The sequence below is a fragment of the Camelina sativa genome, chromosome 20, assembly GCF_000633955.1.
Source record: "Camelina sativa cultivar DH55 chromosome 20, Cs, whole genome shotgun sequence".
In the NCBI taxonomy this organism is placed as follows: domain Eukaryota; kingdom Viridiplantae; phylum Streptophyta; class Magnoliopsida; order Brassicales; family Brassicaceae; genus Camelina; species Camelina sativa.
This window is the reverse complement of record NC_025704.1, coordinates 29,644,435-29,665,465: the sequence shown is the minus strand read 5'-3', so window position 1 is coordinate 29,665,465 and position 21,031 is coordinate 29,644,435. Positions and strand designations below refer to the sequence as shown.

Genomic DNA, 21,031 nt, shown 5'->3' with positions numbered 1-21,031 from the left:
GGGGGGTAGGTCAAACGGGGAGCACCTAGGTTTGCGCCGCCGTCAGCCCTCAACTTTGTCGTCATCATAGCAGGCATCGGTCGGAACCCCTTGGACAAGAAGCGTTCCGAGAGCTCACAAAAGAGTCTGGAGAGGTCTGGTTGAAGCGTAGTGAGGGGGATGGAGACCAGAGCCAATGACGAGAACCAGAGAGGAGAGGCTTCAATAAAGACCAAGAGAGAACCAATTTATTTAGATCTGAGCAAAGCGGATAGATCTGCGTCAAAATCGGAAGTTGGAGCACATCTGGTTAAGGAGGGTTCTCTTGGTTTCAGGTTCGATGGAGAAAGGATGGGTCGAGATTGGAGCGAGATAGGTTTCGTCGGAAAGCACCTCTCTCCTCTCGTTGATGAAAATAAGCCGTCGTCGAACATAGATGCATATGTAGTGGAACGAAGTGATTGAGGTAAAGGCCAGAAACAAGTTGAAACAAAGGGCTTTGTGGAACAGAGAACAGTTGAGAGACAAGAGTCCCGATGCCGGTAAGCAAAGGCTTTGCCGGCGCCGGAGAAAGTGGTGTGATGAGGGGTCTCGATAGTCGGGACAGAAAGAGAAGAGATCTTTTTGTAATCCTACAGGTGGCTCTTCTTGTACTATCCCAAAAACAATGATGTTTTTGTTGATGCAATATATTCAAAATTGCATCAGCCAAGAAAAGCATAATATAATTTTGTAATATTATCCAATTTTGTATTTTCAAGATTAAAATTTTTTGTTGAAAAAAAAAAGATTAAAATTTTTTCTTTTGGCAGCTTAACATTTTCTTCAGGATCATTGTATTATTGTCAGTATACAGCAGGCTGATTACTATCCAAGAAAATTAAACTTTTCTAAGTAATTGATGGTGCACAAAAAATAAATAGAAAAGCTAAGTAATTAAATTATTTCTACATGGGTAATTAAATTTTCTTAGTCGTGTTGTTTGCTTGAAACTTTCAAACGACTCAAATTGTTGTATGTGTAAAATAATCTCATACTGTACATTACGTTGATTAAATTATTAAAACAAAAGATTTCATGTTCATTCTTGAGTAGAAAAAAAGAGACGGATGTTTGACCGTTGACTGAGATATGCACGTGTGGGTGTCACACACACGTGTGCTTAGCTGTAATGGGTGGTTTAGGCTCGCATAGGAATATGTGCGCCACGTCAATTCCACATGGTAACCCCAACACCTTTCCCATTTTTTTTTTCTATTCCAATTTCGAAGCTTTCTCTCAAGAAGATTCTCCAATTCCATTCTCATTTTTTTTCTTCTTATAATCATTGATGAAATTATGACTTTTAAAACAAAATCATTGAAGAAATTATAATCCCTATCTTTATTTTTGGCATGGGAATCTCAATGATCATATCACCATTAAGTAATAAATAAGTAAACAATATGCCTCAAATATAACGTCGAAAATTATCAAAACTGTCACCTTCGCATTTCTTTTGTTGATATTTAGGTATCCTAATAATTAAAGCTCAGTTTATATTTAAAAATTTACTTGTAAGAAGAATCCAACAATCATGTGGTGCAAACCTCAAATTCCGAGCTTTTCCTTAGAATAATAAGAATAAGTTGCCTTATGGGTTGATCATAATCATGCATGTTTCTTATATCAAATGTTCCAGTTAACAGATCGAGTACATGTGAGAGGACAATTAGACAAATATATTTGTTTACGAAATTATTGGTTTTTAGTTAGGTTAAGGAAGAAAAATAAGAGTATTTTAAATATCACCAATGATGACCTCGTTCTACAGCCAATGCTGGAAAGAACAATCAAAGCTAATATACACATGTATGAAACATATGATTAAGGAAAACCATAATTATTAGTCCTACGCAATTTCGAAACATATAAAATGATTACAACATATATATTTAATTATGTACTTTGTCTACATTTATCTTTTAAAATATTTCTTTGCATATGATTTTGTTTTATTTTGTGACTCAACTTTGGATTTGGATCTGTGATGTAGGCCTATTACAGCTTTATTTGAAATAGTAATATTTGTCTTCGGAAGAAAACTAAAACTTAATCGGATGGAATGGTGTATTCAATTCAATTATTCACTTATCATCATGTAAATTGGGAAACTAAGATAAGAGTATCCATCTCGAAGGCACGAAAGGATGCTCATATCCTTCTCCACTACTACCTTTGCCAATCTAGCCTATAGAGGAGGCCCTAGCTAGTGAGAAAATTAGGAAAAAGTGATATGCCCAATTTGCTATCTACGATTTAAACGAGACCAAACTAAGTGTGGCAGTAGCGAAAAGGGGCTAAATGCCAAAGGAAGAGTCGAGTCATTCATCATTATAAACAGAAGATAAAAGTTCTCATTTAGGCTGGCTCTGATGAATATATGTTCTCGGTTAAGAAATGTTTGGCTGAACTAGGAGACAAATTGTTATGAGTTGATGTTGATCAAGATGGTGCGGTACTCTATTGAATGGCATGTCTTCTTAAATCTGTTGGACGAGTTCATCTTATTGATAGACATATTCAATAGTTATCTTAAATTTAAAGTAGATTATTTATTTTGGTTCCTATAACACTTTTTGATGTAATTTGTTCGTATGATTACTGCTCATCATGCTTTGCGGACTTCTTTTTCACCGAGAGGAAATGATTAAAAAGATTTAAAAGAAAACATGCGCGCGAGTGGAGGTGACGCACTTAGTTAGTGCGTGTGGATCGAGTGAAAGTGAACACGTGGGACAGACAGATCACACTGAAACACAACTCCGACATCTTGTCGGATCTTATGTAAAGCGTTGGGACCCACTCTCATAATCATCTCTCACCACGAAAACCATCTTTTTGCTCTCAATAATTGTCGCCCCCCATTGCCGTATCTCTTCCACTCTCTATGTCAGCGCTTGAGATACACGTCTTTCACTTTCTAAGCTTATGGGAGCGTCTACAAAACGGCTTTTATAATTTGATGTTTGTTGATTAACAAATAGATTAACAAATAAATAATCTATATTTATGCAGTTCTTCTATTCTATTTGTTGTTTTTCATTTTATTGTTCAAGTACGTTTTAAAGTTGTCTTCATTCCGTTTTTGTAGTTGTTGTTTTCAATTTTTCATATTGTATTGTACAATACAATTTTTTCATATTGTATTGTTCTTCTAAAACTAAAATGATTTGATTGAGGTTTGCAATATAACAGTTTTTAATCTTATTTTCACTGTTTCTATAGAAAAATAATCTTATTTTTGCATACTCTACAACATTATAGCTCAGATTATGATTATGCGATGACACTAATAGTCTAATACAACCAATCCTGCTTCGGATTATGATTATTGGAATTACATGCTTCAATCATTGTAAAACAACTGTTCATAAAAACACAAGTTAGCCTTCCTAAACAATAAGTTGAAAAGAAAGAGAATATTATTAGGCCATGTTTATAGGTATATCAGATGGGATGTTCTTAAGCCTTTTAAAAATGAAAATAATTGAATAGTGGACTTAAGATCAGGCTCATTGATCTTATTCTAGAACTATTCTTGGGTCTGATCTTGTGTGACGTGTCTCTTTCGGATTGGTTGAGAATATATGGAATAAATTTGGACATTAATCTATGTATTAATTAAATAAAATGTTTGTCTTATTTAGTTAATTAAGTAATATGTTTGTTTGTTTTTTTTTTAAATTTTATTTACAATGTTTTTTTTTTTGTGTCATAAAAATATAACATTGTATTTTGAATTTTAGTAAAAGTTTTATAAGTTTGCAATTAAAATGTTATTTTATAAAATTTTATAATTGTAATATGTTTTAGAATATTAATAAACATTATATTATTAAATAGTATTAAACATTCTTAAATTTTTTTATTAAACATTAATCTATGTATTTATTAAACATTTTAAAATTTCTATAAGAATATTATATTATTAAATATAAAAATCTTAAACATGTTCTCCCAATAACTAACTTTTTAACAAAAGTTCTTAACTACTGATCTTACATTATTTTCACAATATTTATACTCTAAGAACATCCTAAACTGATCTCCCTTTAAACTGATCTCACAATATTTATACTCTAACTACTGATGATAAAAGTAGTAGGCAGTTAAAGGCATCAAATAAATTATACTAGTAACAAGTTAAGCACTGATTGAGGCGGATGGATGGTTACACATGCATGATAAGGAGCAGGCGAGTGAGGAAACAACACAACACGCACGGTCACGCGGGGATGACCCACATGCTCCAATCTCCATGCCCCTCCATGTTACTGTACGCAAAGTGGTTATACTTATCAAAATACACTCGTCTTGACCAATATTGCTGCTCAAACTTATTAAATGCAAAAAAATTTTATTTTCTTAAAGGCAAAAGCAGATACACATTTTTAAAGGTTTTACTGACGGAATCAAAATAAAAGTAATAGCTTTAAAAATGTCATTGTTGATGAAAGTAGAAACCATGATGATGATGATGATGATATTATATCTTGGCAAATATTCATCTTCACACGTATATCATTGGTTCATAACCGTTGGTTGGTCCACAACTTTGAACAAGTTCAGATTCTTTTGGATTGTGTTTTGTACCAACCACTCGAATTAGTCAATATTCCATTATATCCAACCTCAAATACTATTTTCCTTTTTCTCTGAACTATATATATAGATTTTTTTTTTTAAATAAAAATAGGTGATAAATAATTGGCTACATACACCATTGGAGATACTATTTTCTATACTTTTTTTTCTTGACATATTGCATTATACATGAAGTTTTGATGATTATTATATGACGTACTTGATAAAGAAGACAAAACGAAGTACAAATTTTAATATTTATCAACTTTGAAATACTCCCTTCGTTTAATAAAGAGTGTCATTCTGGAGAAAATTTGTTGTTTCACAAAGAATGTCATTTTACATTTTCAATGAGTGTTTTAATGCTAAATTTTCTTTTTTACCCTTAAACCCAAAGCTATTTTCATTGAATTTAGATTATTAATCACTTATTAAATAGGAGCAAATATGTATAATTCAAATTTTTCTTAATTTGTGTGAAATGTGTCAGAATGACACTCTTTGTGAAACAGAGGGAGTACTAAATATACACGATATAAATGATGAATCATAAAAAAATAACACAAGGTGCAAACACGCATTATCCGTATACAAAAACATTCACTTAAATCGGAGATTACTTTTCTCATAGTGACCGGACATTTGTATTGGTTTTAATTAATGACATTGGCTTTAAATCTTCAGACACAAACACATATACATATGTACACTTTGAAAGCAGATTTGACCATCTTATACTATTATACATGGGTTCTTTCTTTCTTGTAAGAAAAAAAATTAAAATGTGCCCCCTTTTTTGTTCTTAAGAAAACATGAATATTGATTACATTGATTATTGAGAAAGTACAAAAAGAAAGACATGGCAAAGGCGAAAGGGGGGACACACAAGTTGGAAGATAAAAGTAATAGAAAACCCAAAAAAACAAAGAAACAATAATGATGGATTGTAATGAGCCACCTGACAAAATCTCATCATTCAAAGTACTATATTAATCCCCCTCTCTCTTCTTCTTCAATACCTCACATCTCTCTCCTTTCTCCCACAACAAAGGGTTCTATTGATCATTTACTTCAAGTCGAAACAACCCATCTGTATCATCTTTCTGGCTATTTTCTTTCTCTAACTCAAAAAAAAAAAAAGATCAAACCTTTCTTCTTCTTCAAACTGTTGAGTTCCTTGAGGATGATGATGGGAAAAGAAGATCTCGGTTTAAGCCTAAGCTTAGGGTCTTCACAGAATCACAATCCTCTTCAGCTGAATCTGAATCATAACGCTTCATTATCAAACAATCTCCAGAGATTTCCATGGAACCAAACATTTGATCATACATCAGGTATAAATCTCAGATCTTCTCTGTTTTTTTTTTTTGTCAAAGAAACAGAACAGATCTTCTTGTTCTCCGATAGATCTCAAACCTAAAACTTAAATTGCTCCTTTTACAGATCTTCGCAAGATAGACGTGAATAGTTTCCCATCGACTGCGAACTGCGAGGAAGAAACAGGAGTCTCGTCTCCAAACAGCACGATCTCGAGCACCATAAGCGGGAAGAGGAGTGAGAGAGAAGGTATCTCCGGCGCCAGCGACGACCACGACGAGATCACTCCGGATCGAGGGTATTCGCGTGGAACCTCCGACGAAGATGATGACGGCGGAGAAACGTCGAGGANTTCTTTCTTGTAAGAAAAAAAATTAAAATGTGCCCCCTTTTTTGTTCTTAAGAAAACATGAATATTGATTACATTGATTATTGAGAAAGTACAAAAAGAAAGACATGGCAAAGGCGAAAGGGGGGACACACAAGTTGGAAGATAAAAGTAATAGAAAACCCAAAAAAACAAAGAAACAATAATGATGGATTGTAATGAGCCACCTGACAAAATCTCATCATTCAAAGTACTATATTAATCCCCCTCTCTCTTCTTCTTCAATACCTCACATCTCTCTCCTTTCTCCCACAACAAAGGGTTCTATTGATCATTTACTTCAAGTCGAAACAACCCATCTGTATCATCTTTCTGGCTATTTTCTTTCTCTAACTCAAAAAAAAAAAAAGATCAAACCTTTCTTCTTCTTCAAACTGTTGAGTTCCTTGAGGATGATGATGGGAAAAGAAGATCTCGGTTTAAGCCTAAGCTTAGGGTCTTCACAGAATCACAATCCTCTTCAGCTGAATCTGAATCATAACGCTTCATTATCAAACAATCTCCAGAGATTTCCATGGAACCAAACATTTGATCATACATCAGGTATAAATCTCAGATCTTCTCTGTTTTTTTTTTTTGTCAAAGAAACAGAACAGATCTTCTTGTTCTCCGATAGATCTCAAACCTAAAACTTAAATTGCTCCTTTTACAGATCTTCGCAAGATAGACGTGAATAGTTTCCCATCGACTGCGAACTGCGAGGAAGAAACAGGAGTCTCGTCTCCAAACAGCACGATCTCGAGCACCATAAGCGGGAAGAGGAGTGAGAGAGAAGGTATCTCCGGCGCCAGCGACGACCACGACGAGATCACTCCGGATCGAGGGTATTCGCGTGGAACCTCCGACGAAGATGATGACGGCGGAGAAACGTCGAGGAAGAAGCTCAGGTTATCAAAAGATCAGTCTGCTTTTCTCGAAGAGACTTTCAAAGAACACAACACTCTCAATCCCGTAAGTGTGTAGAAAAAAATAAAAAATCTGAAATAAGTGGTATTATCGTAAATTACTGTGAAATTGACAAGGTTATTATTGTAATTTTTGCAGAAACAGAAGCTAGCTTTGGCCAAGAAGCTGAACTTGACGGCAAGACAAGTGGAAGTGTGGTTCCAGAACAGAAGAGCAAGGTGAGATTTTCTTGTCTGAACCTGTAGTCGTAGATTACGTTTATACCCCTATGTAGGAGATTTATTTACAAAGAAGTCCGGTTTTGATTTTTACAGAACCAAGTTAAAGCAAACGGAGGTAGACTGCGAGTACTTGAAACGGTGCGTAGAGAAGCTAACGGAAGAGAATCGGAGACTTCAGAAAGAGGCAATGGAGCTTCGAACTCTCAAGCTGTCTCCACAGTTCTACGGCCAGATAACTCCACCAACTACACTCATCATGTGTCCTTCGTGCGAGCGTGTGGCTGGCCCATCACCATCATCATCTAACCACCACCACCACCAAAATCACAGGCCCGTTTCGATCAACCCGTGGGTTGCTTGTGCTGGTCAGGTGGCTCATGGGCTGAATTTTGAAGCCTTGCGTCCACGATCATGAATTTTAATTTTAGTGGAGAAAGCGTGTTTGTTTTTTTCGTTATTGTTATTGGTCTTACCTGTGTGTGGGGGTCATTGTAATTTTGGATGATTGGCCTTTCTCATGAACTAGTCTTATCATGTATGTATGATGCAACCTTAAAAAATATTTAAATTAGCAAAATTTAGCTACCGACTTGCAATTTTAACCAAACTATCTTTTTGATATCAAAGACGAGTTCTAAATTAAACCAACAAAATTTACAAACGTTTTCTTGATAAATCTCGTCTCCGGTTCGTGATTATGGTATAAGAGTAGCTTAGTTACAAATTTTTACCAAAATGAAATAATCTTCTGACCTAATTTGTAACATGTATGGATGAGTATGAGATGTTTTTTTTTCGATAAAAATTACTTCAGATTTGCTGGTTTTCACATATATTAGGACAAGTTCTTAAAGATCGTTTAACCTTTTGTTCCGCGACAATTAAACAAATTGTTTGGCTCCTAGTGGTTTGATAGCGTTCTAAAACTCCGGTTTATGTAATTATGTTGACGAGAAAAACAATTGTATGAGCAACTCTTATAGGGTCTATTAATGGGCTATACTGTTATGTCGGCCCATATTTTAAGTCTTCGTCGTCGTTTCCACATTCCATTTACTGCGAAAGCTCTCCTTCTTCTCTGTATTCAATTCTCAAAGTCTCTCCTTTTTCGATTTCCTTATTAAACGAAATCTTTCGCCACTCGCTGATCCTATAGTGACCCAGATGCTAAATCACTTGGTTTCTCGTCTGGTTTCTCCCTCATTACGATCTCATCCCTCAAAAATCTCAGCTTTACGGTTTTCCACAACTGTCTCAGCCGCCGAGAGACTATACGACCAGCTTCAGGGATGCACGACCAATCTCGAGAAGCAATTAGCCTCGGCTAAGGTGAAATTGGACTCTTCTTGTATCAACGAGGTGATAAGAAGATGCCATCCAAATCAATTTCAATCGGGTCTTAGATTCTTCATATGGGCAGGAACTCAATCCAGCCATAGACACAGTCCTTTTATGTATAGCAAAGCTTGCGAATTTCTTAAGATTAGAGCAAACCCAGGTTTGATCAAGGACGTTGTTGAAGCTTATCGTAAAGAGGAATGCTTTGTTAGTGTTAAGACGATGAGGGTTGTTCTTACTCTGTGTAATCAAGCGAGACTCGCTGATGAGGCGTTGTGGGTATTAAGGAAGTTTCCTGAATTCGATTTATGCGCAGACACTGTTGCTTATAATTTGGTGATTAGGTTGTTTGCTGATAAGGGAGATTTGAATATGGCTGATATGTTGATGAAAGAGATGGATTGTGTTGATCTTTATCCAGATGTGATTACTTATACATCACTGATCAATGGGTACTGCAATGCTGGTATGATCGATGAAGCTTGGAAGTTGGCTAAGGAGATGAGTAAGCACGATTGCGTGCTTAACACCGTGACGTATTCGAGGATTCTAGAAGGAGTTTGTAAGTCTGGCTCTATGGAAGCAGCGTTGGAGTTGTTGTCTGAAATGGAGAAAGAAGATGGTGGTGGATCTGTTAGTCCGAATGCGGTTACTTATACTTTGGTAATTCAAGCGTTTTGTGAGAAGAAGAAGATTAGAGAGGCGTTGTTGGTATTGGATAGAATGGTAGACCGAGGATGCACTCCGAATCGTGTTACTGCTAGTGTTTTGATTCAGGGGGTTTTGGAGAACGATGAGGATGTTAAGGATCTTTCTAAGTTGATTGATAAGTTGGTGAAACTTGGCGGTGTTTCTCTTTCTGAATGTTTTTGTTCGGCTACTGTGTCGCTAATCCGTTTGCAAAGATGGAGAGAGGCTGAAAAGATCTTCCGACTGATGTTGGTCCGCGGGATTAGACCTGATGGTCTTGCGTGCAGTCTTGTTCTCAGGGAATTATGTTTATCGGAAAGGTTTCTTGATTGTTTCCTTGTGTATCAAGAAATCGAGAAGGCGGATGTGAAGTCAACAATAGACTCAGATATACACGCGAATCTTTTGCTCGGTCTCTGCAAACAGGGGAGTTCTTGGGAAGCTGCCAAGCTTGCGAAATCGATGCTCGATAAGAAATTGAGATTAAGAGTTTCTCATGTTGAGAAAATCATTGAAGCGTTGAAGAAAACTGGTGATGAAGATCTCATGCGTCGTTTCTCTACTGATTGATTTGATTAATTTAGATAGGTTAAGAATAAGGATTCTTGTTGTACAAGACTCATCATTAAGCTTTTTCGATATTGGATAAACTAGTATAGCAATTGAGGTATTTTCTATTCTTAAGGATGCAAGGGCTCCTTCGTCTTGCGGTTGAGTCTTTGTGCGGTTGGTTCTGTAGATATGGTATGACGTGTGTGACTACATCTTGATCCGCTATTTTGAGGTGTCTACCGGGTACACTCACAAACTTCAGTTTTCCTACAACATCTAGTGTTTTCAGACCGATCCAATCCTCTGTATAGAGCTTTGTCTGTTGAGCAGGGAGAACATTTTCGAAGTCACCATCCGGATAAAATCCGAACCAAGTTGAGTCATTTGGAACAATAACCTGGTCGTCTTAAAACTGTAAAGCAAAACAGAATCATGAAGAGGGGAAACAAAAGATACAAGTTGAAAAGTAGTCATGGTTGCGAAGAGACCAAACCTTGACAAGAACCAGGTTGTGTAAACTGGCGAAACGCTTTTTGTAAGTTGAGTTTCTTTGGTTTGGTATCTCATTGTTACGCCTAGGTAGATATTTAGAGCTTTCCAAGTACTTTGTCATATCCTAAGAAACAACATAAAGAAATTCAAAGAGTTTGTGGAATCTCTCTTAAAACTCTATGTTGTTGTTTTGATCATTAAATACATATTTGTTGATTTTGCAAGTTTTCTTATAATTATAAACTATGGAGAATAGAGACATACCGTAGGGATTTTGATATAACCATCTATGTTGTTGTTTTGATCATTAAATACATATTTGTTGATTTTGCAAGTTTTCTTATAATTATAAACTATGGAGCAAGATGATCCTGCAGAGTCATTAAAGATTTTAATTAATTTATTAATTGAGGATTTAATCATGTCATCTATAGAGAGATAGAGAAACCCCCAAAAAAAGAAAAAACAAACAGAGGAAATGTGTAATTAAAATCAAAAGAGCTTGGGAGGAAAAAACAAAAGAGAGCTTACATTATTACACAGAGGAATAAAAGTCGTCCTGGGCGTTCGGCGGAAACGGGTTGTTCGGGTCGGGTTGTTCGATTTTATGTAAATTCGGTTTTCTAAAATTTTCACCGAATAGAACCGAAATTGAATTTGTTCGGTACTCGGGTTAATCGGGTCGGTTATAGGATTTTAAATCAATTCCGAATTGAAACTGATTTTTTTCTAATTCGATTAATTTGAATCGAATAAATAAAAAAATAAGATAATGGGCTTAATTTAATACAAATTTACAAACTGCTAAAATAGTGGACCTAAACAGATAACCAGCCCATTAACAACTAAACCAATCTGAAAACAATTGCAAAGCCTAAATTGCAGGTCCATTAAACATTAGGGTTTTCGAGACATGATGCTGCTGCGGCGGCGAGTTGTGGCTGCGGTGCGATGGTGATCTGAGACGGTGAAGATTGACGGTTCTGGGCATCCATTTTTCACCTGCCATCATCGAAACCACATGAAAATTGATTACATAAACCAGTAAAAATAAAATCATCAAACAACAAAGAACAACAGTTTAGGTCTTACAAAGATGAGGAACACAAACACAACACTAGCACCCTAAACAAAGGAAAATATCTAAACAAATAATAGATCTCTGGTTTCGAAGTTGAAACTCTAAAGTTCTTCAAATTGAATCCGAAGTTATCAATACATAGAAAGAGAAAAGAATCAAATGAAGAATTAAGGAGAAAGAAGAAGAGCTTACCCCTTAAGAAATTTGTGGTTATGGATTGAATCTCTGTGAAAAGGCTCCTTTCTTAACCATGATTGAGATTTGAGGGAATGAAAGAGGATGTTGAAGATGATGAATTAATGTAGGAAAAGAGATGTGTTGATGATTATTGCTTACATCGGATGAGAAGAAGAAGATGAATGGTTGAAGTTTATGGATCGAGTTCCCAAGCGGCAGCCAAAGAAGAAGAACAAAACAAATTAGGGTTGTGACTAATTATTAGCCTTATATATGGCTGCAAAATCTCGGTTTGAAGGAAATCGATCGGTTCCGATTACCGAACCGAACCGAACCGAAATCTGAAATCTCAAATAAATTTTGCTGAACGGTTATCCTTACTCTCTTTGGTTTACGCCGATAACCGAAAGAATCGGATTGTCCGGTTCAGTTTGATCGGGTTTTGCCGAATGCCCATGGTGAAATAAAAGAAATGCCAGCATGAGGACCAGCGAAAGATATATAGTTGTAAACAGGAGGTCCACCGTCGCAGAACTCGATCAAGCCTCGAGCTACCAGGTTCCCCTGCTCCATCATGAAAGTGCATCAGAGCTCTGTCGGTGACATGACGCTGTGGAGAGTCCTAGAGGTCTGATTAGCTGATGTGGCATGGAGTGCTGAGGTGGAGGAATATTGTTGGACAAGATGACGAGGCATGGGATTTGGAAGGAAGAAGCAATCGTGATATACTCGAAGATATTGAGAGTATATCTCGATAGGAGAATAAGAAAATAATATTCTTGGGGATCAAGGATATATCCTTATAGATAGGATGCACAAAGATTTAGGTTAGAAATCGGGTGTGGGAGTATAAAAAGACGAGGGCTAGCCGCAAAAAGTGTTAGCACTCATGGGGTTAAAAGTTGTGAGATTTGTAACCTTCAAGCAATCATAAAAAAGGCTTAGAAGGAGAGTGTGTTAGTTTCTCTTAGATCTACACAGGGTGTTGTGCTAGATAGATAGGAGAGTGAGCTTAGTTTCAAGTCTTGTAAGAAACGTGAGTTTTTGTATAAGATTGAATAAGAAGCGTTTGCTTGGCGCAGTTCCAAGTGGGTTTATTTGTTGTGTGTGTCTCTATACCCTTACATTTGGTATCAGAGCAGACACCTGATATAAGTTCTGATATCCTTTTATAACAGGTGAGATCTTGCGACATGGGTATGGAGAAATCACTGGGTTTCTTTGTGTCACCAAAGCTACTGAAATTCGACTCTGTGAGTTTTGGGTACTGGAAAGTCATGGTCAAGCAGACTATTTTGAGCGTTGATGTGGAAGCTTGGATTGCTGTGGAGGATGGCTGGTCATCTCCTATGGTCGAGGATGAGAAAGGTGTTCTTGTTCCCAAGCAGAAGAAGATATGGACAGCTGAGGAAAAAGCAAAATCGAAATATAATCCCAAGCATTATTAGTTATCTTCAATGCTTTGCCAATGGAGATCTTCATCCTAGTACAGGGGTGTGTGGCTGCCAAGGAAGCATGGAACTTTCTGGTGGTCTTGTTTGAAGGCACAAGCTGTGTTAGGCGCACCAGACTGGATTATCTTGCATCTGAATTTGAGAAACTACACATGACTGAAAATGAATCTGTTGCTAATTACAACAGTAGATTGAATGAAATCGTACAAAAGGCTGCAGTTTTGGGAAAACGATACAACGACGAGACAATGGTGAAAAAGTTTCTCAGAAGTTTGTCTGATAAGCTTCAACCACACAGGTCTAATATAGTCAAGTCTCTAAACTTATATGAGGTTAAGTTCAATTAGTTAGTAGAGATAATGCAGGCCATTGTCATACCTCAGAGAAGAAAAGAAGACAGCAAGGGTGAGTCTTTGAACAATCCTGTAGCATCACTGAGTGCTGCTGAAGATATCAAAGAGAACGAGCTCTGGTCAGAAGAAAATTATGTAATCAAGAAAGATGATCTCGACTGTCAAGTGGCATACACAGCCAAAAGAGCGGAGGTTGATCAGGCCAAGTGGTACTTTGACAGTGGTTGCTCTAGGCATATGATAGGTGCTCTTGACACTCTATCCCATATAGAAGTTGTCGATGAAGGGAGAGTTACTTTTGGTGATGGAGGAAAAGGAATAATCCAAGGAAAAGGTACAACTAGTGGTGACTCTCAACCACATCTAAAGGATGTTTTCTTGGTTGATGGTTTGGAGGCAAATCTGATAAGCGTCAGTCAGCTATGTGATGAAGGTCTGGATGTCACTTTTACCAAGAAGGAGTGCAAGGTAGTTGATCAGCAAGGATCTGTTCGGCTCAGAGGAAAGAGATCTGGTAATAACTGTTACATGTGGGAATCGACAATGTAGTGCGTCAACACAACCACTGAGTTGGACACTGATCTGTGGCATCAGAGACTTGGTTGCTTGAATATACGTACAAAGATGAGGCTTGCTATTCATGAAACTGTCAATGTTGTTTTTGACGATACCTCGTTTCAACGGGTTACTATGGTGCTTGTTATCTCAGACAAGGAACTGGTAACAGATGATGAGAAGCAAGAGGAAGAACCTGCAAGCCATGGTGACTCGGTCAGCCCCATGTCTTCATCGGATGTTCTTCCTTCGTCTTCTCAGGTTCATTGGAATCACTCCTCTAATGATGTTATCGGTGCGATTCAGGGGGGGTAGAGTTACCGGAGGAAAACACATTCATTTTGCTCAGCTGGTTGGAAAGAAACAGAAGGCTGTTGTTTCTAACACTATTTTTCAGGACTCTGATATTGTTCAATTTGCATGTTTCGTTTCAACTATTGAGCCGAAGAATCACAAGGAGGCACTTCATGATGAGTGCTGGGTCGCTGCAATGCAAGATGAGCTGGAACAATATGAGCGAAGTAATCTGTGGGAGCTTACTAAACGCCCTGCTAATGTCAATGCAGTGGCAACAAAGTGGATATTCAAGAATAAGAGTGATGCCAATGGATGCATTGTGAGACACAAAGCAAGATTGGTGGCTCTAGGTTACTCTCAGGTTGAATGAGTTGTTTTTGATGAGACTTTTGCTCCAATAGCAAGGTTAGAATCAATCAGATTCATGCTTGGGATGGCGTGTTCTCTCAAGTTTACATTGCATCAGATGGATGTTAAAAGTGCTTTCCTGAATGGAATACTTCAAGAAGAGGTCTTTGTTGAGCAACCAAAAGGCTTTGAGAACTCACAACATCCTGAGCATGTGTATCGGCTGAAGAAAGCTCTGTATGGCCTCAAGCAGGCGCCGAGAGCGTGGTATGAGAGGTTATTACGTTCCTTCTGGATCAAGGATACATTCGCGGGAGTGTAGACAAAACATTGTTTATTTTTAATAGTGACAACACGCTGATGTTTGTTCAGATCTATGTTAATGACATCGTCTTTGGGTCCACTTATCAACCTTTGGTAAAACAGTTTGTGAAAAGTATGCCACATGAGTTTAAAATGAGTATAGTGGGAGAGCTAAAATACTTTATGGGGTTGCAAGTTGAACAATCAGCTGATGGGATTTTCGTGTCTCAAAGAACCTATGCTAAAGAGTTGGTACAGCGGTTTGGATTAGGGAAGAGTAAAGAAGCAAAGATTCCTATGGGCACCAATGACAAGCTTTCAAAAGATGAAGGAGGCGAGGATGTGGATGAGCGACTATACAGAGGTATGATTGGAAGCCTGCTATATCCGACAGTGAGTCGTCCATACATATGTCTGTCAGTGGGGATCTGCGCACGCTACCAAGCCAAGCCCAAGATGTCACACTTACTAGCGGTTAAGAAGATAATCAAGTACATCAAAGGAACAATGAACTTTGGTATTTTTTACACAAAGGATACAAACACCAGTCTGAGTGGATACTACAATGCTGATTGGGTAGGATCTGTGGATGATCGTTGGAGTACAAGTGGAGGATGCTTCTTTATGGGTAACTGTAACAACCCGTCCCGTGGACCCCACTAGCCTCACTGCTAGTCCACTAGCCTCACCTGTCAATTGGTGACAGCTTGTCCTATGGGAATGTTGTTAAAGGATGAGAACCAGGGTTCGAGGAACGCCTGGCGCACCAATAACCTACTGGTGGATTGGGATATCCACAGTGATGGGTTAGGATCGATGCCCTGCAGAGCCAGCTTGGGATCCGTTGGGGCAGCTAGCAGTGAGGCTAGTGGGCTAGCAGTGAGGCTAGTGGGGTCCATGGGACAGGTTGTTACAATAAAATTCGATTTTTATGTGACAACCGTCCCGTTGACCCCACTAGCCCACCGCTAGCTTGCCCCCATAGGCCCGAAGCTGGCCCTGCAGGGCATCGATCCTAACCCATCACTGTGGATATCCCAATCCACCAGTAGGTTATTGGTGCGCCAGGCGTTCCTCGAACCCTGGTCCCCACCCTTTAACAATCTTCCCACATGACAAGTTGTCACCAATTCCGGCTCTGGAGGACCCAATTCCCACACCCTCATATTTCGAGGGGAACCACAAGACATGTGACTCTTCGGCTTCTCCGCCAAGAGAAGTGTCGCCTCGAGTTCCGGTGGTGGATCTCACCGGTGATGTTCCCATGCCTGCTCTGTCATCTCAGGGAATTTCCTCACGTCTGCGCAAAACAAAACCGCCCGCTGATCTCGCCAGCCTTGACTCCAAGCGTCTGTCTTTTCCCAGGGATAAAGGCGTCTCCACAACTTCTCGTGGTGCCTCTTTGAAGGAGTTTGACTCAAAACAGTTCACATCCTCTGAAGCTGCTCGACGGTATGGATTCTTTGCTTCTCGAACGCTTGCCCCAGAAGTGTGTTACTCTCTAGCACGTACTGATCAGTAGGGAGTTCATAGATAGAGCCGGGCTGCTAAAAACCGTCACACAAGTTGGGTCTTATGATTCAGATGTGATCTACGAGTTCTGGACAAATCTTCCAGCGGTCAAGATTGAGGGGGAGTCAGTTGATGTGCCTGTTCGAGACTGGATCTACGAGTTTTCCCCAAGCCGCATCAATGCTTTGTTTGGTCTCCAGTCTGTGGATGTGAGTGAACAACGATTGCAGACGGCTGCAATTCTGGAGGAGGACCTGACACTTATTCTCTCTGATGGTAAGGTCAAGTCCTGCAAGCAGCTGGTGTCCACAACAATCACGAACCCTGTCATCAAGGATCTGCATAAGGTATGCTGTAGCAACTGGTCTCCAACGGTGAACACGGGATACATATCAACAAACAGGGCTCTGGTGATCTACATGATCATGCATGGGATTGCGTTCGACTTTGGACGGATCATCTATGATCAGATCATACAGTTGGGTCTGCAAGCTCAGTCAGGCTTCTGCTTGCTGACTGCGTTGACTGCTCAGCGACCGGTTCCGTGTCTTCGGTCTCAAGACACAAAGAAGACCAAGGGGAAGAAGACTGCATCAATACCTGTTGAGCCTGTTCCTCGAAGTGGATTGTCTGCAGAGCGCAAAGCCATCCGGTTGGCTATCAAGATCCTGCAAGATGCCTTGGACGATGGTAAGTAGTACTCTCTCTGATTGTATTCTTTTCTGGCATCTTTTATTGATGTTTTTGACTAATCGGTGCCAAACAAGCATGGGGAGATGAGTCTGATTCTGAAGCTTGAGGGGGAGTTGGGACTATGGGGGAACAATTGTTTATTTTTGTTGTTCCCTATTGCAATTTAAGACTTGTTGGTTTTTTGTTTTTAAGACTCGTTTTGGATTTGTTTGACGATCCAATTTATTTTAACAAGTCTTTATCGGTTAACCGTTTGTGTTTTTGAGAGCTGCAATATTTTGATGGTATGGTTGTGTTTTGTTTTGGCTGTTGTTGTCTGTGTATTTTCAGGTTTGATGCAGTGGGTGCTTGGGTGGCAAGATTCAGTCAAAAAGGAGGAGATTGCATCAAAGCTCTGTCGGTGACACGATGCTGTGGAGAGTCCCAGTGGTCTGATTAGCTGACGTGGCATGGAGTGCTGAGTTGGAGGAAGATTGTTGGACAAGATGACAAGCCATGGGATTTGGAAGGAAGAAGCAATCATGATATACTCGAAGATATTGAGAGTATATCTCGATAGGTGAATATGGAAGTAATATTCTTGGGGATCAAGGATATTTCCTTATCAATAGGATGCACAGAGATTTAGGTTAGAAATCAGGTGTGCGAGTATAAAAAGACGAGGGCTAGCCGCAAAAAGGTTAGCACTCGTGGGGTTAAAAGTTGTGAGATTTGTAACCTTCAAGCAATCATAAAAAAGGCTTAGAAGGAGAGTGTGTTAGTTTCTCTTAGATCTACACAGGGTGTTGTGCTAGATAGATAGGAGAGTGAGCTTAGTTTCAAGTCTTGTAAGAAACGTGAGTTTTTGTATAAGATTGAATAAGAAGCGTTTGCTTGACGCAGTTCCAAGTGGGTTTATTTGTTGTGTGTGTCTCTATACCCTTACACATCATTCATCATCAACATACATGAAACTGAAACGTGTAATGTAATAATCATCAAAAAGTACCGATCAATATGTTTTCAAGAACCTGAGATATTGCGAAAATGTTGTATCCTTGACTCAACTCTTTCATTTGCTTCACTTTTTCACATGCTATTTCTGCTTGATAAGCAAGTGGCATGAACATTGAAGTGAGTACTCCATTGCCAATTTCTCTGAACACCATACAAAAAGAAACAAGAATCAGAGATCAAATCAAAACCAAATACATCATCTTGTTCATGCTATATACAAAACAAGAATTAGTAATCACTTTGCACGTCTTATATAACAAAAATACACAACTCTTCTCCATGTCTCGATCTTTAGGTTATCAAAAAGAAGAAAGTGTTGTGGATTGACTTACACGCAATAGCCAGGAGAGCCAGAGAGGTTAATGAGAAGCTGTGTGAAGTTAGCATTTGTATCATCTGAACAATTCAGCTGTGATTCCATGACGCATTATGAACGGAACTGAAACAGAGACGTGAACCATGGCTAAGAATGCAACCACCGCCGCAACACAAGACCACTTTAAACCTTTCTCCATTGTAAACACCAAAAGTACTGCTATAACGGATGCAAGCAAGATGATATTAATGTGGTTTACCAACACTTGCTGTTAGCTGTCAAGAGAAAACTTTATTATTAGGGAGCATATTTAAGAATATATGGAAGTTATGACTAAGAAGAGTATTTAAGGGGAAACAATCATAATTAACCTAAATTAGTTGAGACTAAAGTTATGAGCCCAATCCATTCAAGTCATATTCAATAAGTACTAGTGTTTATGTATTTATGTTTCCAAGAACTTTTGAAATGGACATATATATATATAGGGGCACAAAAAGAACTTCATGTGATTGGAAGTTGCGTCCAAGTAAGAATTAGATGAAAAATGGATGATTTTGATTGGTTTTTATATATCCAGTATGACGTTGTTGACTAGTTTCTATATTCTTGCATGAGCATTTACATTCAGGCAGATCTAGAACAAATTTTTATTAGGTGTAAAAACGTATATGCATTAATATATTAAATTTCATATATAATAAGAAAAAAAAATTAGTTTTAATATAAATGAAGATTTAAAAATATATCCATTTTGCTACGATTAATTATTTTAATTGGAGTATAAAATTTATCATAAAAAACAAGAGAATGGCAACAAAAAATTAATAATAAGTATTTTGCAAATATAATGCAAAGCTTAAGCAAATATAATGCAAAGCTTAAGCAAATATTATGCAAAAAGAGTTTATTTTGCATGAAAAGTATATTTCAATTGGAATGAAGTAAAATTCATAAAAACTATTTAGATATAATAGAAAATATGTAATTATAAGTTTTTAAATCCAAATATGAAGAAGAAATATTGAATGGATGCAAAGAAATATAAGTGAATAGGTGCATAAGTAGTATCATACTACATAAACTAACTTACGCCCCCTTTGACCAACGTACAACCGCCCATCTTTGCATTTGCATTAACTTTTTTTTTGTTGCATTTTCATTAACATCTTTGGTTGCATAGTCATTAACTTCTTTTGTTGCATTTGCATTAACTATATGTTTTGGTGTTTCCTAGTTCTTTCCCGGTTCTGGAGATACGGTACGACGTGTGTGACGACATCTTGATACGCCATATCGAGGTGTCCACCGGGTACACTCACAAACTTCACTTTTCCAGCAGTATCCAATTTTTTTAGACCAATCCAGTCCTCTGTATAGAGCTTTGTCTGTTGAGCAGGGAGAACATGTTTGAAGTCACCATCCGGATAAAACCCGAACCAAGTTGACTCACTTGGAACAATAATCTTATCGTCTTGAAACTGTAAAACAAAATAGAATCATGAAGAAAGGAATCAAAAGATAATTGAAAAGTAGTCATATGGTTTTGAAGAAAACAAACCTTGACAAGAACCAGGTTGTGTAAACTGGCGAACCGGTCTTTGTAAGTTGAGTTTCTTTGGTTTGGTATCTCATTGCTAAGCTTAGGTAGATACTTTGAGCTTTCCAAGTACATTGTTATATCCTGATAAATTAAAAAAAAAATAACTTTTGTGATATATCTGTTAAAATATTATGTTGTTTCATCATTAATTACTTATGGTGAATAGAACGACATACTGTAGGGATTTTGTAATAACCACTAGGAGCAGCATTATTCTGCGCAGAGTCATTAAAGATTTTAATTAATTTGTAATTGAGGATATTTAATTATATGATCAATACAGAGAGAAAGAGAAATATACTTGAGCGAAGTCGCTATAGAGACCTCTCTTGATAATCTCATCAAACTTCTTACAATGTGGAGTGGACTTTAAATCCCCCAAAAAAAGTAAAAAGACAAACAAACGTTGTTGTTACTGTGATTGATTCAAATCAAATCAACTAAGATGAAAAAAAAAAAAGAGCTTACATGACACATAGGAATAAAAGAAATGCCAGCATGAGGACCAGCCAAAGATATATAGTTGTAAACAGGAGGCCCACCGTCGCAGAACTCGATCAAGCCTCGAGCCACCATGTTTCCCTGTTCCATCATTCATCATCCACATTCATGAAACTGAAACGTGTAATAATCATCAATAACCGATCTTATATGTTATCAAGAAAATGTAACAAGAACCTGAGATCTTGCAACAATGTTGTATCCTTTACTCAACTCTTTCATTTGCTTCACTTTTTCACATGCTATTTCTGCTTGATGTGCAAGTGGCATGAACATTGAAGTGAATACTCCATTGCCAATTTCTCTGGACTCCATACCAAAAAAAAAAAAAAA

At 37.8% G+C, this 21,031-nt stretch overlaps 3 protein-coding genes and 1 pseudogene across 4 annotated transcripts in view; 2 read left to right on the top strand and 2 right to left on the bottom strand.

Moving 5' to 3' along the window:
• Positions 2,267-18,793, bottom strand: LOC104772961 (annotated as a pseudogene).
• LOC104772023 (homeobox-leucine zipper protein HAT2) lies at positions 6,454-8,018 on the top strand. Its single transcript, XM_010496665.2, has 4 exons — positions 6,454-6,853; positions 6,963-7,261; positions 7,355-7,434; positions 7,531-8,018. The coding sequence occupies exons 1-4, from the start codon at positions 6,469-6,471 to the stop codon at positions 7,850-7,852; spliced, it is 1,086 nt and encodes a 361-aa protein (XP_010494967.2). The 5' UTR covers positions 6,454-6,468; the 3' UTR covers positions 7,853-8,018.
• LOC109131443 (pentatricopeptide repeat-containing protein At5g47360) lies at positions 8,514-10,733 on the top strand. The gene has a single exon (XM_019242503.1). It carries the CDS (start codon positions 8,602-8,604, stop codon positions 10,033-10,035), a length of 1,434 nt encoding a protein of 477 aa, XP_019098048.1. The 5' UTR covers positions 8,514-8,601; the 3' UTR covers positions 10,036-10,733.
• Positions 19,780-21,031, bottom strand: part of LOC104772022 (palmitoyl-protein thioesterase 3-like) — a 1,867-nt gene continuing 615 nt past the window's right edge. The window contains exons 2-7 of one of the 2 annotated variants that reach the window (XM_019242167.1): positions 20,876-21,002; positions 20,639-20,779; positions 20,499-20,543; positions 20,374-20,412; positions 20,156-20,278; positions 19,780-20,075 (exon numbers count right to left, since the gene is read on the bottom strand). In XM_019242167.1, coding sequence (XP_019097712.1) covers positions 19,809-20,075; positions 20,156-20,278; positions 20,374-20,412; positions 20,499-20,543; positions 20,639-20,779; positions 20,876-21,002 — 742 coding nt within the window. In that variant the 3' untranslated portion in view covers positions 19,780-19,808. Of the gene's footprint in view, positions 20,076-20,155; positions 20,279-20,373; positions 20,413-20,498; positions 20,565-20,638; positions 20,780-20,875; positions 21,003-21,031 lie in introns of both variants that reach the window. The other variant, XM_010496664.1, reaches the window with a different exon arrangement.

What these genes read in the sequence shown, in the direction of transcription:
- LOC104772023 (XM_010496665.2), top strand. Translation starts at nt 6,469, where the DNA reads ATGAGCCACCTGACAAAATCTCATCATTCAAAGTACTATATTAATCCC. An exon ending in AACATTTGATCATACATCAG is followed by an intron (nt 6,854 to 6,962) that starts GTATAAATCTCA and finishes CTCCTTTTACAG; the next exon opens with ATCTTCGCAAGATAGACGTG. An exon ending in AACACAACACTCTCAATCCC is followed by an intron (nt 7,262 to 7,354) that starts GTAAGTGTGTAG and finishes TAATTTTTGCAG; the next exon opens with AAACAGAAGCTAGCTTTGGC.
- LOC109131443 (XM_019242503.1), top strand. Translation starts at nt 8,602, where the DNA reads ATGCTAAATCACTTGGTTTCTCGTCTGGTTTCTCCCTCATTACGATCT.